The sequence below is a fragment of the Martes martes genome, assembly GCF_963455335.1.
Source record: "Martes martes genome assembly, chromosome: 2".
NCBI lineage: Eukaryota > Metazoa > Chordata > Mammalia > Carnivora > Mustelidae > Martes > Martes martes.
In genome coordinates, this window is record NC_137889.1 from 67,030,206 (window position 1) to 67,044,535 (window position 14,330).

Consider the following 14,330-nt stretch of genomic DNA (forward strand, 5'->3'; position numbering starts at 1 on the left):
ATGTGTTTGTGTGAGTTTGTACCTACAATTGTATACTTAAAGTATAACCCTAAATTGTGTAATAATATTTAAAAATATAAAATCCTGGGTGCCTGGGTGGCTCAGTTGGTTAAGTGTATGACTCTTGATTTTGCCTCGGGTCATGACCTCAGAGTCATGAGACTGTCATGAGACTAAGCACCCACCCATCTCAAGCTCTGTGCTGGGGTGGAGCTGCTTAAGATTTTCTCTCCCTCTTTCTCTGCCCCTCCCCCGCTGGAGCACTCTCTAAAAAACAAAACGAGGGGCAGGCACCTGGGTGGCTCAGTCCTGAAGCGTCCGTCTTCTGTTCAGGTCATGATCCCAGAGTTCTGGGATCGAGTCCCTTGGTGGGCTCCTTGCTTCTCCTTCTCCCTTTGCCCCTCCCCCTGCTTATGCTTTCTCTCTCTCTCTCTGACAAATATTAAATAAAATCTCCAAAAAAAAAAAAAACCCACCCAAAACAATACAAAATCCTAGGGTGCCTGGGTGGCTCAGTGGGTTAAACTTTTGCCTTCTTGTGATCCCTGTGTTCTGGGATTGAGCCCCAGGATGGGCTCCCTGCTCATCAGGGAGCCTGCTTCTCCCCTTTCCCTTTGCCCTCCCTTGGCCCCCCCCACTAATGCTCTCTCTCTCTCAAAATAAATAAAAACTCAAAATCCTAACATGATGCATACCGTCCAAAGAATTCAGTTGAGCAAAATTATCTCCATATTGTTCTTTGCGAAAACAAAGCATGCTTTAGTGACAGGATTGCATCAAATTTTCTATAGCTGATGGCCTAATTCATCAAATTGCAGTACAAACTGCAGTACAGTTTAGTGATTCAGAATGGCACCTCTGGCCTAGAATTCTAGCTAGCTATGTGACCTCCCGTGGGCATGTTCTCATAGTTTCAATAAGATCTAGGAGCTTCAGGGTGCTGGGCAGCAAGTAAAGACATATTTATAATCACTCTGTGCCTCATCTATAAAACAAGGGTAATAATAGTAGTCACCAGATAGGACTACTATGTGAAGTGTTTTTGATGGTGCCCAGCAACACCTAGGAGTAAAGTAGTAGTAGTAATAGTTGAATGATTTTTAACTCTCTGTTGTAGACATTCCTTTCAGCAAAAGTAGGATCATATCTAACTCTATGCTGCATAAATGAAAATTAGAGATGGTTATGGTTATTTTTGTTTCTTGTCATTCTTTTGTTTAATTTCTAAAAATCATACTTTGATTTCTCCCATTCTTCCTTTTCTTAGACTTTTCAGTCTTCCGTAACAATCCATATAAATTCTGATGAAACTAATAGCTAGAAGCCTAGAGCAGGAAGTGAAGGATATTAATATAATTAGGTATTCCTCCCCAATATATCTTTGTCTCTGATTATCAAAGTCACACATGCTCATTATAAAACATTCAGATAATTTAGTAAATTATGAAGAAGGAAATGAAAAAACTGCCTCTAAATTACACTACCTATAAATAACCATTGCTAAATAACATAATAAAAAATACTGTGTTGGCTGTCATTCTGGACTTTTACCTATGCATACATATACACAGAATACAAAGTATACACATAGACCTAGATACCTATAAATTATACATGTAGTTTGGTGATCTTTTACGCTGAATCATACAGACAGCATATTTTCCATGTCAATACCACAAACTCATAATACATTAATGGCCGTGCAGTATTTCATCCTCTGAACATATCAAATTCTACTTAACTGATGTGTTTCTTTTTCCTACTTTCTTGAGACTTTTCGTTTGTTGAAGCCCCAAAAAGAGGCTTAATATTCACTCTAATTCATTGATAGCTCCTATAACTGTATATCTAGTGTCTAGTAATATGAACATAAAATTCTGCCTCCAAAAAAGAATGTAGATAAAAATATTTCACATCTTTGTCTATTAGAAACATTCTGAATTTGACACTAAAAGCAAAGGCAACAAAAGCAAAATACAAACAAGCGGGACTACTTCAAACTAAAATGCTTCTGTAGAGCAGAAGAAACCATCAGCAAAATGAAAAGGCAACCTATGGAGTAGGAGAAAATGCTTGCAAATTATATATCTAATAATATCCAAAATACATAAAGAGCTCATACAACTCAACAGCACAAAAGAAACAAACATAAAACAATGTGATTTATAAAAATGGGCAGACGAATGAATGAATGAGTGAATGAATGAATGAATGGCAGAGAATGTGAATCGGTATTTTTTCCAAAGAAGACATACAGATGGCCAACAGGTACATAAAAAGGTGCTCAACATCACTCATCATCAGGGAAATGCAAATCAAAACCACAATGAGATATCACCTCACACTTGTTAGAATAGCTGTTATTAAAAAGACAATAAATAGGGGTGCCTAGCTAGCTCAGTCAGGAGAGCATGCAACTCTTGATCTCAGGGTTGGGAGTTTAAGTCCCATGTTGGGTACAGAGATTACTTTAAAAAAAAATCATTAAAAAAAAAAAAAGCTACTTTCACTTAAGACTATCCTTCAAAAAAAAAAAGGAATAATAACAAGTGTTGGAGAAGATGTAGAGAAGAGGGAAACCTCATGCACTGTTGGTAGGAATATAGATTGCTACATCAACTATGGAAAGCAATATGGAAGTTCCTCAAAAAATTAAAAATAAACTATCTTATAATACAGCAATTCCACTTCTAAGTATCTATCTGAAGGAATGAAAAGACTACCTTGTAAGGATATCTACACCCTCATGTTCACTGCAGCATTATGTATAATAGCCAAGACATGGAAGCAACGTGTATCCACCAAGGGATGAATGGATAAAGAATATGTTTGTACTTCACGTGACACACACACATAAATATATTAGTGTATTATTATTCATTCATTTAAAAAAGAGGAGATCTCCTGTCTCTTGTGACAACAGGATGGACCTTGAGGGCATTATGCTAACTGAAATAAGCCAGACTGAGAAAGAGAAATACTTTATAATCTCACTTATATGTGGAATTTAAAAAAAACCCAAAACCAAACAAACAAAAAAACTGAACTTAGAGATACAAAGAACAGACTGGTAGTTGGTGGGGAGGGGAGATGGTAAAGGTGGTCAAAAGGTACAAACTTTCAATTATAAAATAAGTAAGTCCTGGTAATGTTCAGCATGGTAACTATAGTTAATAATAATATATTGTATATTTGAAAGTTGCTAAGAGAGTAGATTTTCATCACAGGAAAGAATTTATAACTATATATGGTGATGGATGTTACCTATGTAAACTGTGGTGATCATTTTGCAATATATACATATTATCAAGTCATCATGTCATACACCTGAAACGAATATGTTATGTATGTCAATTTTATTACAATTAAAAAAAAAACATCCTAATGCCATTTACTCCAAGGAAATAAAGCAATCTCTCAGTTGTAGAAAATTACAAGGTACAAGAATAAAAGCTAAAAAGTTTAGCAGTCACGAAGCCTTAGCCATGGGAAGCATAAAGAATTCTAAGGATTTTTTTCCCAACTAAAAATACTTCAAATCTAGAATCTGAAGTCTGGCCAAGCCTATTTGTGAGAAATTACTTTAAAGACTAGAGCAATTGTGGCTTTGTAAAAGAAATCATTAGAAGAATTTAAGTATTTAATTTCATATAAAAATGGGTCTCTTTTAATACATTCTCAGGAATATCTAAAGTACAGTATAAAGTACATATACACCAAACTGTCCGACCATTTCTCTAATGAAAGGAACTTTTTGGAAGGTGATAAAGTTAGTCTAATACATTGTTCCAGGAGGTCTTGATTAAATGTGTCCTTATAGTGGTTCTCCAGTAATTTTAGACACACACACACACACACACACACACACACACACACTCACGCACAAAGACACACACCCAATATTCAAAAAGCAGAAGAATCCAGCTTTTAGGGATGGAAAAAGTAGCTTGCGATTTTGCAATTTCAAGGCATATTCTGTTTCAATTAAATGAAAGAAGGTACACTCACAATTTTCTTTGAGAACTTTAATTGCCTAGAGGGAACTTAGATCTCCTGACATTAGTTCTACCAATTATTTGAAACTAAATTTCCCATCTGAGCATAAAGTATTAGACAAGCAACTTTCTTTGGTGTGGCACTGTTAAAGTCTACACATGAAGATACTCAGTTTCTATTTGAGGGTGTAAATCATCATTTCTTCTGTTTTCATATTTGTAGGACTGCAGCCTATGGCTGAATGGTATAGTCATTTTTCTCTGCAACTAAACAAGGTAAATAAATGTGATATATTGGCACATCACGCCACCACTCTGCATATGGTGCGCATTAAGGTTGTATTCATTTGCCATATGAATATAATTCCTTTTACCACATCTACTATTAGTTACAAGCAGTAAATACAGAGTTGTTTTGCTGGAACTCGAGGGCCTGCATTACATCATGGAGCACTAAACATCCTGGACCTTCTGGAGAATTTCATAAACGTAGTAGTTTAATGTCACCTGAACTTGAACACTGCCAACATGCTGCTTCAAACCCAACTTGATGAATTCTTCAAGAAAAAAAGAAAAATACAGGGCAGTCCTAGTGTTAGTACAACAGAGTACGCCAGAAGTCAGGCCACAAGGAAAGCTCTCGATGAAGTGAATACAAGAACTCATGCTCTAGACAAAGAATCAGATCAAGAGTTGTACCCCAGGTACAACAAGGCTACTTGTTTCAAGCACTGCTTTCATATTCAGAATCAAGTGAACATAAGGTTAAAATATCCAAACAATTTTCTTCCACTGTAGCTTACTGAAGACCCGTGATCAAGAAGATAAGAGTATATCTCATGACAAACTGATGCTTTGTTTCATTAGGCATAGGTTGTGCTTACTTTTTCCTTAAACAATGTATTTATTATAAATTTCCAAATCCACCTGAGGGTGGGAGAAAAGAAGAAAGTGATTTCTTTTACAAACTCATATGGATCAGCACAAATATACATATCTTGGCATTTATGATCCATAAATAATACGTCACAGCCAATTAAAAACAAAGTACAGCTGACTTTTCAAGTACTGATTTTCAAATTTACCAACATTACGTCCCCAAGTACATCCAGCAGATGGTGCTCTAGGACACCTACTTATAGAGAGTAGTACTGTTCGTGTTACATCCGCCTATATTTTGACAAGACAAAGAATAAGGATTTATCAGTAGCTTCAGTAAAACATATTAGGCTTTATGATAGAAAGAACATAATTCCTAAATATGTGCACAAAAATATACATATGCATAAGCACATGTGCACAGAAGCAACCAGTAAATAATTCACACCTGGACATATAATACTACTTTTCTTATAGACTGATGAGTAGTCCATGTATATCAGTGGTATTTATAGTCACATGGCAAGATCATTCTAAATTCATTAAAAAAAAATTTAGAATGCCTGAAAGTTAGAATTCATTTTTAATTATAGCAGGAATGTCTCATTAGGGTGATACTAGTAAAATTAACAACAGTAGGATTTACGGTAATGACTGAGGTGATTGATGAGAGTATAACAAAATGAAGTTTTAGACAGAGGAAAAACAGGGCAGCTATGGCATACAGTACTTTAAAAAACAGCTCTGTGGTCTGTTAGTGCTAGCCTTATGGTTAATAAAACCTTCTTTCTAATTAATGGTGCTGAAATATTCTTAAACAACAGAATCTTGCTGTTATGAAAAAAACTTCAATACTTCTGCTTTCTTTTTTCTTTCAGTAGACGCCATTCCCATAAAGGAGAAAGCTGACATAGATTAGCATGTCTGATTGCAAAGAGGAAAAAAATGCCACCTTTCAATCAAATCAAAAACAGAATGTGAGAATGGAAAAGTACTTTACTGAAATACTATATACACACATCCACACAACACCCTCAGTCAGCAACCATTTGCTTCTCAAGCTAATCAACTGCTTTTTAAAAAAATTACTCAGAATCCTGAAAATACTTAATAAGTATTTAATTTTAAGTTTATGATCTAGTAATACAAAAATCATAGATAATAACTATTTTGTAAATTTTCATCTCGTTTATAAGATCATTTCGAAGTTTAAAGTATTTAAATGTCAACAGAATGCACTGGGGCACATTTTCTCCAAAATTTGCGAATATACAGTCTGTAGAGCACTATTCTGAGGAAAAAATGCATGTTTCAGTAAAGCATTTTGGTACACAAATGCAGCTGTAAAACACAAAGATTACTAGGGCAAAAGGAGGTATGCTTCCATGGAGAAAATATATTTTGTTAAAATGTTCTCGGTTAATTTTATTTAAAAATCTACAACTAAGTGGAATTGTATCTTAATTTTTCTTTTTGGTAAGAAAATTGCATTCCACAGGAGATAACTATCACAAAACAAAAGAGTCAAAGATGAAAAACTATCTGTTATACAGGAAAACAAGGTTTTTGCCACGTGATCTAGGCAGAGTTTATAAAACATGTGTATCCTTTTAAAAGCCCAAGATAAACTAAATACAAGTTTTATGCAGCTGAATTAGCCAGATTTTGCCCAAGTAATGTGTATTTTAATACTGGATAACATGATTTTTTAAAAATAGGAATAAAGCTGTGAACTTTACATATAGCACTAATGTCAGATTTATAGAAAACGGCGCAGGTATATGACCCTAGGAAGAAAAATCACTAGCTTATTCTCATGATTTTTTGGGAAAAAAAAAAAAAAAAACAAAAAGACACACAAACTAAATGCTTGAGTGAGACCTATAAAATGCAGAAAAAGCAAAGTTTAGTTTTTTTAAATTTTCTCTTCAAGAGAGAGAAAATAGTCTGTGTTCAAAAATTTAAGTTGAGGCATTGTGTGCATTTATAGAACAGACTGAAATTTTATGTTTTAAAAAAAAGTGTAGCTGTTTCTTAAAGGTCATTTATATTGCATCCAGGAGATAAAATGTAGGAATAAGTATAACCTAAAATTCCTCATCTGAAAAGCTCAGACTTCAGCAGCTGCATCGTGGAGCCATCAACGAGTCAGAGGCTTATAAAATCCAAACCAGCCTGCATGAATGTGTAAAACACAGTTCACACGCATGGTAAAAATGTCTCTTTTTTTTTGGTTTGTCATTTTCTTTTGAAAAGCTTAAACTGGCTTGTTCATTTTTCTATTCTAATGCGTGGAAATTCTCATTATATGAAAAAGTGCCTATTTGTCTTTCTCCCAGATTCATCCTTCAAAGCTAAAGCAAAATTAGATTGGGACATCAGACACTATAAAAGGGCCAGAAAGGATGAGGTTCACTTTGAGAAAGGTAATTTAATTTAGTCAAGATACAGTACAATTTTCTAAAATTTTTATTAGATGTGCTGTTATGTTATTCTTTTATTTTTCTTCCCTTTTCATTACCAGCATTACTAGGAGTTAATATCCACCATACTGCAGACAATGAGAGCGTATAGATGAACTGCTTTATGAAAAATATAACATTATAATATATACTCTAATGCCAACAAAATGGTGTTTGTGTGGTGATTTATTTGCTCTGAGCATTCTGTGCTTCTGATAACACCTTAAGTCAGTTACTATTGTTGCTTTCATTTTACAGACAAGACAGAAGGACCACAGCCAAGCTCAGAACTTAGATTTGCTTTACTCCAAACTCCAGGATTTGGTCAATGCTACTTGAATCATTTTTTTAGAGGACAAGCATGTAAAAACCATCTCTAGGATGATTTATAAGGTATTTAAATATATATTTCTCCCTTTTGGAAAAGCTGAATATTTCTAGTTTAAAAATACATGTTAATTTCTGAATAACGGCCACTACATATAAGTGTTGCTAATAAGCCTTTAGCTACTTCTCAGAGTACACATTGGTAATGACCATGTATAACATAGAGAACACAATTAGGTCAAGGAAATAAAAAAACAAAAACCAAACCAAAAATTCTTTTCTTGTGTTTGGAATGCTGTAGGTACATGAAACACATTATTTTAAGGCAAGAGAAAATTCTTCCAAAAAATTTTAGCTAAGTAAAAAACTGTGTATTTATTATTTATGTCAAGCCTAGGTTTGTCTTAGATTATTCACTGAATCTCGGCAACTAAATTTATAGACAGAGGAAAAAAGAAATTGAAAGTAGACCCTTAGTCCTAAAAGGCCAGAAATGAAGAAGGAGCAGAATATAAGAATCCATAATATAAAGAACATGAAGTCTTTCTCAAACAGAAGTGACAAACAAAATCCCCAAAGTCTACATGTTTAAAAATTTTATCATAATTACATATAAAATGCAGATGTCTGTGTAAATATGTAGAATACACAGACACACTGCCTCCCCACTGAAACACATACACCAAGTCTGACCTGATCACAAAGTCTGTATTATCCAAAGCATCACAGTCTTAAAGTGACTTTTCATATTCTATTTGTATAGGGAATCGTCCCTGATTTGAGTAACATACAAAATATATATTGGAGGATTTAATAAAAATTATGTTTACCCATCACATAAAACAAAAAAAGCATAAACAACTTTTATAAAATATTTCCCATACACTTCTTTTAAAATTATATACTGGTTTTTGACTAAATATTTTTTGAAATAGTTAATTATTAATATTATTAATATTAATTTAATAATTAAAAGTTTTCATTTTCAATCAAATATTACACATTTAATAAGCACAGCTTGGAGAAGTCAATCCAAAATGTGATGGACTGAAACGTATTCAGACTATTTCATAATTTGGAGTGAAGTACCACGATATTCAGGTAAAGCAATCTGGGACAAAATGGTGCTTCCTTAACCAAATACAGGGCAACTTGCTTTAAATTAAGAAACTGTAAATATTTAAGAGCAGTTAAAATGCTCTACCTTATGAAGTAAAAATCTAAAGCTATTCTTGTAGGAACTCTTCAGTGTTGTCATAATCATTTTAATTAAATTCTCTTTTTTCAGGTGGTCCCTTTAATTGTTTTCTCCTACTTCTTAATGTGTTTTTCTAAAGCCATTTCTTTTCTGCAGCTGTGTGCGATTGGTTTTAATGGTAGCTGCTTCCTTTTTTGCCTTCTGTGAATTACAATTTTAAATGGTTACACATTTTTTGTTTTACTGCCTTCAGCATAGTTTCATAAAGATATTTAAGGCTGTTGGTGAACATTTTCATTCCCCATCTGAAAAACCAAGAGCCAATTTGAATATTCCATGTTGGCCTTTTATAACCTGTTTTATCTTTTAATATGTAAATGAAAGCATATTCTTTATAAAGACTGGTTCATTTCCACAAAATTATAATTGTTCTTTTGCTCTCTTAAAATATGAATTTGATAAACGAGATAATATGTGGTTGCTCTTTTATGTTATATCTTGTTCGTGAATGGAACACCTCTCTTTTATTTGGTGACAGCCATTTCCAACGAAGAACTAGCATTTTCAGTTCATAAGAATAATCTGTAATATGGAAAATGAGATTTCACAGTTGCACTTGAGAATTATCAATGCTAACAAAACGTTAGTAATTGAAAGGCTATCTAGAACTTTCTTAAATTATAACTAAGAAATTAAAAAGACTTGGTAATTCAGTTTCACTTTCACCATGATAAAAAACATTACTTCACTGCAAAATGTTATTATATATCACTTGTAACAGTTTACTTATAAAATAAGTTTGTACTTACTGCCTGGGTTATCTCCAATCCCACTGCTTTTTCCATTCCAGTACCAGAGCAGAAGGGTCGCGTCACGTGACCCTGAGAGAATGTAGCAATTTCCCCCAATATAGGACTCAGAACGAGTGAGGCAAGTGACCACATCCCAATGGCCAAATATCACCTGAATCAATTTTCCTGAAATACAAAACAATTTTCTTTAAAACTGCTATAAAATTAAAAAAATTCCCATGACTATTTCACTTGTAAAATAATGAAGTCGTATTAACTCAAATTCTGATGATTCAGAATTTACAATCAAATTTGATCTGGTCTAACCTAAAAGTTTTCTTCGAGTATTAGCAAAAACAAAAAATTAATTGAACAGCGATAATAACATTTTTGAAAGACATAATGTTAAAAATTTTTGAGGACCATGGTACCATATCATTATACATGGCTACTATAAATTCCAAATGAATCACATCTACTGATTAAAGCAGGCCCAGAAGAACTTGCATTTGGAATGACTTCAGCAATTTCTTAAGTTCCTTTGTATGGTTCAAAGCACAATAAAACTTAGGTGCCTTTCTTTAAGTACTCTATAATTCAGACTTTGCTAATACAAACTTGTCTCTGAATCAGTAAAGATTTAATGTACTTCTTTTTTTTAAAGTGTTCTATCCAAGGATGATATAAGTCACTTTGGAGAGTTTCTGTTCTTTTCAAATCAGAATTACATGAACTCAGTTTTGGTAAAAAGACATATATTGTGATTGCAATTAGAGCTGGGTCATTCTTTCTTTGTTTTGATTGTCTGAATGATGAAAATTCCTTGGTGGGTGATGATGAAGTTAAGATAATGGCAGTTTATCGAACATTAATGACTGGGGACAAAAGGGAGGAAGCCAGTACACTTATTATACATCTAAGGACGGCTTTGGACACAGGATGAATTAGTCACATAACAGTGCTGGGAAAAAAAGTAAAGCCCCCACTTTGAGAATCTTTGTTTAAAAATCAGATATGGTGTTTATAACTCATACAAACTTGTCTAAAGAATGAAATAGCTATAGCAGCCCTTCTACTACATCCCTATGGTTTCTAAGCTAACATTTGCCTTTGAAATGTCTACAGAACTACAGATGAATGCCATAGTGTGTCTACCTCTAATAGTTAGCATGAGGTGGGTTTTTTAATTTTTATTTTTAAAGAAGTATTTCAGTGGGGTCACATAAATAGAATTCAAATGTTCAAGACGAAAGACCACTAAGCTGAAAAAAGATTAATATGCCTAAAAAGTTTGTGTTTAATTTGGAAACATCATAACCTATTCGAAAGTTTAAGGTCTCAGTTAAGTATTAGCATCTGAGTGTATTTAACTTTTCAAGCTAATCATAAATATAACTAAAAAAAGTACTTATGTTAATTTTTTAATTCTTCATTTTAATAAGTCTGAGGCTTATTACAAAGGCAGCAAATTTTTTAAAATGCTGAAGAATACTTCACTCAGCAAGTCATATACAGTGTGTTCCCTCTTGCAGACAGCTTACTACTTGTAACTTTAAATTCAAATTCAAATTCATTGCACAAATTATAAAGTGTATTTTTTCTCCCATGAATAGAGACTTTAGTCAAAACAGGTGTTTTAACTACTGAAAGTTAAAAATGTGCACTTCTGAATTTCTCCAACCTTTAAATTGATATCAAAACATTTCATTTAAAAATCAGCTATATCGATAAGGAATATGGTAAAGAAGAATTCAAGACTTCTTAGAACGAAAAAAAATGGAAAAGAAAAAGAGCAAATTAAATATGAAAAGATATAATCATTTCCATATCATTTCCAATTTATCTGAAGAACAAAGTGAAGAGGTTTCATGGTAAAATGGGTGGGGTTAGAGTAAAGGCAGGCCTTCTTATAAGGAGTAAGACAAAGTTAGAAAACTTAATTAGAAAACTGAAGGCTAAATTAGTGAGTTTTAACTACTGAAAATAACTGAACACATCATATTGTTGATTATGCTTTTTGATAACAGAATATTAGAGTTATTTCTGTCTCAGCCTAAACCTGAGTACGGAGAACATGTAAACTCCAGGAGTGATTTAGATAGGTTACTGAGGGTAAGCTTATTTAAGATTTGATACCTATCACCTCAGTGGTTTGTGGGAGTAAGGAGGGGAGTGATTATAATTAAGGAGGTACATGAGACACCAGGTGCACAGGAAACCCACGTGCTTCCAGGAGCCTTGCAAAGGAGCAGCTCTTCACTTGGTAACTTACCTAATTTCCACCTCAGTGAGGACAAAGTGGAAAGATTTAATTGTAAAAATGGGATGAATTAACTATAGTGACAGAATTTTCCAAGATTCCTTTGTTATTTCTCAGTTAAGTCATAGCCCTGTATCTATAATATCAGTGTTAGAAAAATGTATACTCAGTCACTGTGATTTCTTTTCATTAAAATTTCCTAGTGTTTTAATTTTTCCCCCCAAAGTTATCACAATTATTTCCTATTCAACATTTATTGCACACCTACTAAGTGCCAAGCATCAGGCCCTCTTACATGCACATTGGTGGTAAATAGACATGATCCCTGCCCTCAGAGTATTTAATGTCTAGTGGGGCAGAGAGAATTTAAACAAATACAAACATGTAATTATGAATAGTGGTAAGTATTATAAAAGGAAAAAACAAGGTAGGATCAGTGAGAATAATGTAGAATGAAGTTATATTGAGCATCAAGGAAGAATGAAATGAGGGAGTGATATTTACATATTTACATTTAAAATGTTTCATATTTTAATACAAATTAACTATTTTCTACACTTTATACTTTGGACTCAACTCTGGAAAGCATTATTTTTTCAAGTTTACTTTTTCCTGTTCTGGCAGCCTTCCTCTGCAGTCTTTGTTATTGATATGGGGTTGAGGTTCACTCCTCCTAAATAAATCACAGCATATAAATACCTGCTGCTCTTTTTGGTAAATTATTTTCTGATAATCTCATAAGTGTTCCTCAACCTTTATTTTTTGTTTCCTTTAATACCAGTCCACCTCTCCACATACTAATATCAAATATTACCACAAGCACTAGAATATCCCTTTTTTGACAGAACAAATTTTCTAGTTAATGTTTTATTTGACAGCTGTGCTACAAATAAAAAAAATTCAAGCTCAGGACTCTACACCACTGAATCTAAAATGTGGCCTGAAAATAATTCCCACTGCTGAGGGAAGGTTTTATTGTTGCCTCTGCTGTTCTGGTTGTGTCCCGAAAACATGATTTATGTTTAAAGAATTTTCCGTTACAACCATGTTTCTCTCCCCCACCCCACCTTGCCCCGAATCTAATAAGAGAAGGATTTTTTTTTGGGGGGGGGCTTATGTGCTAAAATATAATTGAATTCAACACTTGTGATAGCTTTGCTATTATATATTATTGATCATACAATTTTCCCCTTGCTTCTCTGACAAACTTTAAGGAGAAAATATTTAATATTCCCGTTGTCAAAAAGCACAAACACATATTTACCCTAACTGAAATTATTTTAAATAAAACTACCATCAGAGTTTGTATATAAGATACTAAGATACTAGGACTATCATTTCAGGATTTTTTTCATAACTTTTCTGGCAGGTATAAATACTGTACAAGCTAAGTCCCACTGAAATGAAGTTTAAAATAAGGCTACTGCTTACAAAAATGTTTTACATACACACACATACTCACATATTTAAAAAACAAACAAACAAACAAACAAACAGTAAAGTGGAAGGTTTTTGGAAAGAGTTGGGAAGGAATGATATCCAGTTTATCAAGTCTGGAATGTTATCTAGCTTATCAAGTCTAATGTAACATGGAAGATATACTAGAAACTTAGTGTTGTAAATTATAACATTTCCCCCAAATTAACCAATACTGATAGGTACACCTATATAAGATAATATGGTGGAATCACAAAGAATGCTACATTTGAAGTCAGAAGAGCTGTCTCCAAAGCCCAGTTCAATCACCACTATCTATAAGAATTTCAACAAGTTATTAAACCTTTCTAAACCTCAGTTTCATCATCTGAAAAATGGGGATAAAGATACCTGTTCTATCTATCTCACAGGACTGCTATGAGGCTGAAACAACATCATGTATATGAAAGAACTCTGTAAATTCTAAAGAACTGTGTGTGATTGTGTTATTTTAATTATTAGTATCACATAACGGTGAGGTTAACTCTACAAATATTATTATTCAGTGCTTTTTAAAAATGACATGGAATGTCAGCAAGCTCAAAAATCCTCAAATGTCAAAACTAAAGATTGACATAATATATGATTCCATTTACATAACATTCTAGAAGATGCAAAATTACAGATATGAAGAATAGTTCTGTAGTGCAAGGCTAAGATGGGGGAAAAGGGGTACTATAAAGGGGCAACACAGGGAATTTTGGGGATGACAGAATTGCTCTGCATCTTTATTGTGATGGTTATGTAATTCTGCATACTGCCCAAGCTTACAGACCTTTAACCCCAAAAGAATTAATTTTATTGTATGTAAATTATAAAATAATTTTTTAAATGTATAAAAAACCATAAGCAATCTAAAAGAATGTTTAAGAAAATTCTGTAGGAAAATGTAGCAATTTTAGTCTGAATGCTTTGCAAAAGGGAGCACAATTTAAGGTTAAA

At 33.3% G+C, this 14,330-nt stretch overlaps 1 protein-coding gene across 1 annotated transcript in view; it reads right to left on the reverse strand.

The window, feature by feature from the left end:
* Positions 1–14,330, reverse strand: part of LRBA (LPS responsive beige-like anchor protein) — a 694,736-nt gene that overhangs the window by 21,703 nt on the left and 658,703 nt on the right. The window contains exon 52 of the mRNA XM_080796316.1: positions 9,671–9,838. Coding sequence (XP_080652442.1) covers positions 9,671–9,838 — 168 coding nt within the window. The remainder of the gene's footprint in view (positions 1–9,670; positions 9,839–14,330) is intronic.